Source organism: Rhea americana, unplaced genomic scaffold, assembly GCF_003343005.1.
Source record: "Rhea americana isolate MKP2758 unplaced genomic scaffold, rheAme1 scaffold_49, whole genome shotgun sequence".
Classification (NCBI taxonomy): Eukaryota; Metazoa; Chordata; class Aves; order Rheiformes; family Rheidae; genus Rhea; species Rhea americana.
Window position 1 is genome coordinate 4,346,951 of NW_028186634.1, and position 6,972 is coordinate 4,353,922.

At 38.6% G+C, this 6,972-nt stretch overlaps 1 protein-coding gene across 1 annotated transcript in view; it reads left to right on the forward strand.

Annotated features, from left to right (window-relative positions):
• The window catches only part of SWAP70 (switching B cell complex subunit SWAP70), a 38,718-nt gene that overhangs the window by 16,933 nt on the left and 14,813 nt on the right, over window positions 1-6,972 (forward strand). The window contains exon 5 of the mRNA XM_085317089.1: window positions 5,598-5,825. Within this exon, the coding sequence (XP_085173215.1) occupies window positions 5,598-5,825 (228 nt within the window). The remainder of the gene's footprint in view (window positions 1-5,597; window positions 5,826-6,972) is intronic.

Consider the following 6,972-nt stretch of genomic DNA (forward strand, 5'->3'; position numbering starts at 1 on the left):
GGACTGGCTTCTTGAGGAAGCAAGATTTGTACAGTTCTCTGTTTATCCTCTAGCCTTTAACAAGTGACATTTCTAACCCTCCTAATACAGGACAAAGAGGATCCAAATTTTGTGCAGATTTTCTGTGCATTTGAAAATGAGCTGTTCTTTTCTTTTTAGATTGAGGAGATTAAAATCTAAAGTTACCCATTGGTGATTCTTCTGGAGGCAGAACTTGGAGGAAAAAGAAATTATGACCTCATTTGCATTTCTGATCTGTATTCTAATATCAGAAATTGGCTAAATACAATTCCCAGTATTTCATTAATTATATAGTTCATTATATATTCAGAAATAAAATCAAAACTGGTACAACTAGAATGAAARCTACTTGAGTGGAGTTGTAATTGATCTATATCCTGTACAAGTTGATGATGATCCAGAAAGAGATATGGATTAGATGCTTCGTCACTTACGTCTTGTGTCAGTTCTTCCTGTTTCACTACTCTTTCCCTTGATTGCTGTAAAAAGCAAGAGAATCTTCAGTTTATGCAGCAGGTTGTCCTTAGGATTATCATGAATATTGTGTTTTTGAGTTGTACTATAAAATTAAACTTGTGTTAAATATTACATAATAAATAAGTAATAGTTTAGGCTGGATGATGAGCACTTTTATTTTTAATAGAATCAATTTAAGCAGAGTGGTAGTTATCCACAAGAGTTTAATAAATTCTGGTATAGGGATTTTTTTTATTGGTGGAAAGGAAGGAACAAATACTGAGTTAAGAGTGAGTTATGTTCTAGTGGGGAAAAAGGAATTGATGATGATTGTGAAATGAGATAAAATTGCTTTTGTATCTCTCACCAAGTAACTTATGCTCCCACACAATTGTTTGTAATGTGGGTATGTTTCAAGTCTGTTGAATTAATATTGCAAACATTGTTTGAATGGTGTGAACCAGAATAGTTGTGTCTGCCATGCTCTGCTGGATATGAAAGCCTTCTTGACATTTAGCCTGCTTTTAATTTTTCATCCTTTAATGGACTCACTTGTATATCAGAAAAATATGTGGAACAGGTATGATACTTCATCCTCTGTGGAGAATGGTGCCAAGAATACCTGCAAAAGAAAGACAATAGGCACTGAAGTGAAGGAAAAGAAACTATCCTCTGAAAAGATACTAAATGGGCTGTGTATGTCATTTTAAAGAGCTTTTTTTCTGTTCTTTATATTCTTTCTGCTTTCTCTTGGCAAATTCTAGCTGAAAAGTTTCTGTTGATTTGGGATGGAACCAGTTTTTCATGGTGGTGGTACCAGTTGGTACATACTGGTATTACGCAGTGTTAGTTCTTCCTAAAACAAAAGCCTTGTTTCTTTACATCTGTATCAAAAAGTAAATAAGTTCCAGTCAGAATAACAGCAAACATTGCTTTGTGTTTGCTTTTTGATACTCTGCTCTTTAACCACAAGAGTGAATTGTTTGAGCTAGTAGACTTGTCAGTTATTTGCTGAGTTGACGTGYCTCTTTGTGGAGGGGGTTAAATGCAACTTGCTCTCAGAGGTTCCTCATTTGAGCACAACATGAATGATCTCTTGTCTGCTTCCATGTTTACCAAATCCAGCTAATTTCTTTGTTTATCTCTCGCTGTTCTACACTTATATTCCCTCCACCCCTAACGCTCATTGCTGCTATAGAGCAGATATACTAGGATTGTGCTTGGCATGTGCTAGTCTGAATAAAAGATAAAGCCTTTAATTTTTTTTTATTTATTTTAGAAATCAAACTGTAATATGCATAGGTGCTTTTTAATAAAAGAAAACTTAATGTAGTTAGAAATAATTGGGTATTTTACATACTCCATTGGGATTTAGGATATTTGTGGTGATGGTGACTTGTAGATAGTTGTTTAGTAGTCATTAGTGTTTAATCTGTTCTGAGAATGAAAGTACAGTAAATTGTAACTAAAGGGTGTTTTGACTTGCTGTTAGTGCATTACAGGATGCAGGTAGTAGCCAACAGTTTGCATTACTCCTCTTCCAGCCCATTAGTTTGATGTACATTTTGTTCACCTGGCTTGAGTAGAAAAGTGGGGAAAAAAGTGTTTGAATAGGGGTGTGTGTGTGTGTAGGGAGGGGTTGTTCCTTTTACTCTAATGAGTCTAGTTTTTTGAAATAATTAACCAAAGGAATTAGAGAACTGCATTCCTGAAGCATTGTAATAGGTTGTGAAATCTTGGAACAATAAACTCCGAAGTTAAACTTCATTAAGGGTTTTTTTTGTTATTATTTATTGTTTTGCATCTTGGCAGGATATCACCTACTTAATTAAGCCTTAGTTATTTTAGCTTCCCTTGATCACTGTTCAGAATGCATGCTGTTCAGAAGGGCAGAAGGTATTTTATATAGGGGAAAAAAATTGTTCCTATTTTGATGTCAGAGCTCAGCTCATCAAATTGCGGTTTTTAGGAGCCTTGTCTTGAAGCAAACAGAGTTACTGTTTGTGCATGCTGTGAAATCTCTCTCTCTTTTTTTCCCTTTYCCCCCCYTTTTTCCCTTTCTGTAAAACTTTCTGGAAGTGGGAAGTAAGCTGCTTCCTGCCTTTAACTGAATGCTGAGGGGTTGTGGTATTTGGTGTTCAAAAGCCCCACCGGTACATAGATTACTCTTTTATCATAAGGCTTTTTGAGAGTGGAAATCAACAAAGCATATTTTCATGATTTTAAAATAAATTAATTACTGAATTTTWAAAAAATAATAAAARTTATAAGTGGGTAGATTGGAGAGGGACATGCTAATATTTTCATATTATCATCTGACTATTTTAACTTGAGTGATTCAAAGCTTTGCATGGAACCACTGAAAAGCCAAGTTTTGTCACCTGTTCTTACAAATAGCCTGTTGCGTTTGCATGTGCAGCGTAGCGAAACGATCAGTGACAGCAGTGAGTATTGCAGCTGAGCTCTGAACTTGCACACAACAGACGGCCAGCCCCGTTTAGCCCTGGGCGCTGCCAGCTACCCCGACAGCGGTGCTGAGCGGGGCCCGGCGTCTGTGGCTCGGCCCTCCCTCCCTCCCATGGCCGTGGCTGCTGCAGCCCAGGGCTGCTGCGAGCTCGGCTGCTATGAGCTCAGCTGCCTGGGCTCAGCTTTAGGAATCCCACTCTATACCCCCAGCTTATTGCACTTGTCTAAAGTCTAAATGTCACTTTTTTTCTGAAGGCCTCTGTTCAAATTGTATCTTCAGCAATAAGAATTGCATTCAGAGCTTAAAACCCCCCAGAACTTACCTGCTTAAGTTGGTGAAGCTGAAGTGAAACCAACGCAATCTACAGCTGTGCCAACCTAAAGACATGTTTTGTGCCTAGCTAGTATATTTTCTCTTGAGATACTCTTGACAAGTCAGATGATAGCCGTGTCTCAGAGAGGTATGTGTTTCCTGCCTATTTACAATGGGAACTTTTATTYTAGATGATACAGTGGCTTTAAGGAGCTTCCTCATTTTGCCCTAGCCTTAACTCATATACTGTTAGAATAGGGGCTGTAAGACTGAGAATAGTTATCAAACTGAAATGGGAGTAAAAGTCACTCATCTGTAGAATGAATTTCAGGTCCAGTAACTTAGTGCTTTGCCAGATGAGTGTGCTCTGCTGCACACTTTAGTGTTTCTTGGTCACAGATGTGAGGGAAAAGAGGGGGTTTGTGTGTACCAGTTGCAAAAGAGAGAAGCTGCAGCCACAAAATTAGCATGTATACTGCATCAAAAGCTTGAGGCCTGCAGGTCCTTGTGGTGAAATGGGAAAAACTTTTCTTCAGTTCTTTGTACTCCCGAACTTCTGTGTAGAGACTGCTGGGTGCTCAAAAGCCTGTTAAGATGAAAGGTAATGATAAAATGTAGCTGAGAAATTAATTTATTCTGTGGTGAAACATCCTCTAGCTCTGTTACCTGGGGTTTTTCTTGTCCACAGGAGAAGTTGCACTTCGTTCTCAAGCACTGCTAAGGAAGGGAAGTGAACCAACATAGTGATTAAAGAAATTAAATCTTTGAAAGCATTCAGCTTCTACCACTTTTCAACTTGGCAYGTTCAGGCTGTACATCCTGTCATTTTTGATAATGGGATTCAGACCCTTGAACCACCTAGTGTTTCCGAAAACATAACGTCAAATCAGTCTGCTTAAAGTTAACCTATGGGTGTAACTGTCATGCAGCACTCAGGAGGTGTATTCCCTCCCTGGCTCCACCTCGGAGCCTGCCCACCCAGCGTCCTGCTTTTGGAGCTGCCACCCCCCTGCATGCAGGAAAGGGGGCAGCCAGAGGAACTGCTGCCTGAAGTCTGGGCGGACCGAAATAAAAGGAAGTGGTTCTCTAATGTTTTCTGTGGTCCCTGGAGAAAGCAGTCAGCCCTTGGGGAAGCTGCTTTCCCCCTTTCTCTGCACTGGCCCCCAGCTGGGGGCGATGCTGCAGGTAGGCCTTGCCAGGGAGCCTCTCCTCAGGCTTTCCGGCGCGCTCGCTGTCAGTGCCGGGGTTGGTCGGAGGGGACAGTCAGGAGATGGCATGTGACTTTGTGCACCTCACTGTGAAGCTGGTGAGGAAACACAGTGACCTGTTACCCAAAATAGCAAAAGGTGGCATTTAATTGTTCTGTCTTCAAAACTTGGTTAAACTCTGTAATTGGCATCAGGTGACAACGGTCATAGAACCCCAGAGGTGTGGCTTTGACTTCATTGTATAGAGGTCTGTAGGAAGGCTCTTCCAAATTATTTTGGTTAAAAATCAATTTAAAATATTTTATGTGTGCTTAAAGCTGCAGATGGGCTTAATTTAAAATACTATGTTGTTTAAAGAGCAAACAGTGGTAAGTTTAAAAACAAACAAAAATAGAAATCATACAAATGAAGAAACCCAGYGTTCTTTCCCTCTTTTTCATTCTTGGGTTTATTTTGACTAGTGTTATTAGAAGCATTAGTTTGCAGTATGGTAATGTGTACAGTGAAAGATGAAAGGAAAAGGAGAGTTTGTTTTGGAAGCAATAAAAGCAGAGGTGAAAAAATGTGTTCTTTTGCYTCTCTGGATATATTTGTCAAGATTGTGTCCATTAATGGTGTGGTAGAGATGGGGAAGGGGGATCAAGTGAAGTCTAACRTACACTGGTAGTTTTTCATTTCACTTCTTGTCCAAGCTGTCATTGTRCTCTTCTTAATATTTCTAATTGTTTGCTTTTTATTTTACAATAATGACTTTTAAAACTTCCTGCTTTCTCACATGCAAGTCATCACAGTTTTTAGGCTGTTACAGAAGAGATCCCATGTGTTCTGTAGGAATCTGAAATATTAAAAGAGAGGCTCTCTGGTTAAGTCATTTTTCTTCTTTCATACAAACAGAGAAGCTGCAGATGGACTCACCAGTCAAAAGCTCAGCCTCATGAGGCAGAAAACTACAGGAGCCTAAATTCTTAGCTAGTTAGACCTTTTACATTTAGGGGCCTAAATGTGCATGTAGGAACCTGGCTATAGAATAGCAAGGTTTACAAAATACCCTCTAGATAAGCTTAGTTTACAGTTCTGAAACACTTGATTTCCATGTCTGAAAATGATTAATTTCTATTTATATTTCTGTACAGATTGAGTATTTGCTTAAAAAACTCACTGAAGCAATGGGTGCAGGCTGGCAGCAAGAACAGTTTGACCATTATAAAATTGCTCTCAACACCAGTCGAGAAGGTCTTTCTGCCTGGGAGCTAATTGATCTCATCGGAAGTGGACAATTCAGTAAAGGAATGGACCGACAAACAGTATCAATGGCAATTAATGAAGTCTTTAATGAGCTTATATTAGATGTACTCAAACAGGTAAGAAATGCAGAACAATTATTGCATAATTAGAAAGTGTTAAACTTAGTACTGACATTTTCTTACCTGATGGTAAGTAGCAGTGGGAAAAYTAGGTAAATTACTTCTAAGGGTTCTTTATCATATGATCTTATAATAATGAGAGAGAAGTTGTGGTGCTGTTAAAATTGGTGTAATTGTCACAGTATTATGAATGAGTTGCTTGTTGGGAGAACCTGTTTTTAGAAAGTAAAGGAAGTGTGCTTCTGACTTGAAATATATCCTTTTTTTTAATACTGATGTCAACACTCATTAGCTGACGTAACAACTACAACATTTTTTTTGACAATTCTTATATTTTTGATAGCTCTTGATTTTTTTGAAAATGCTGTTTTCCAGTTGCAGTTAGGTTCTAGCAAATGAATGACAGGTTGTGCTGTTACAACTTCTATATTCAGACAACATGGTCAGGACAAAGGTTGGAGTTGGTAAAATGTAATAGGGCAGAAAGATATACAGGAGCTCCAGGGCTTGCTGCTTATTCTGCTTAGCAGGCTATTTGACTAGCTATTTATTTTCCTGTACTCAAGYACAAAAAGTAGTGTTAACCTTAATATTCTTAGCAAACTTCTGTCAATCTTCTGTTGTTTCAGATCTCCAGTGGATGAGTTACAAGTTTACAAATGGCTTTAAAAACTGTTTTCTTTTTTTTTCATAGGAAGTATAAGTATACTGAAACTCTAAGGGGTTGCAGCTGAAGTTACCTAGAGAGCTAGTTAAACTTGGCTTTTACCTGATGGAGTATTTCTTTTTTCATCTTTGTTTCTTGGTAGGAGAGAAACAAAGGCTCTCTTGGCAGACTTTCCAAATCCATTCTGAAGAAAACATCAGAAAATCTTGGCACAGGAAATTCTTTCAGAATATCTACAGAACAATGCAAAAGTCTATTTTTGTTAACTCCTGGTTGCTTATTGGAGATGAGGGCTGGGAGGGGGGACATAATCAGTTGAGGACGAAATGAAGTCATTCTGCTAATCAACAACATCAAAATAAAGAAACCAGTGTCAGGTCAGTCCTTCCTCTTGAAACCTGTCAGGAAATATGCTTTCTGTGGAAGTGTAAAACATTTTCAGTTTTTATACTGTATTGTCTCTGTGTGTGTGTGGTG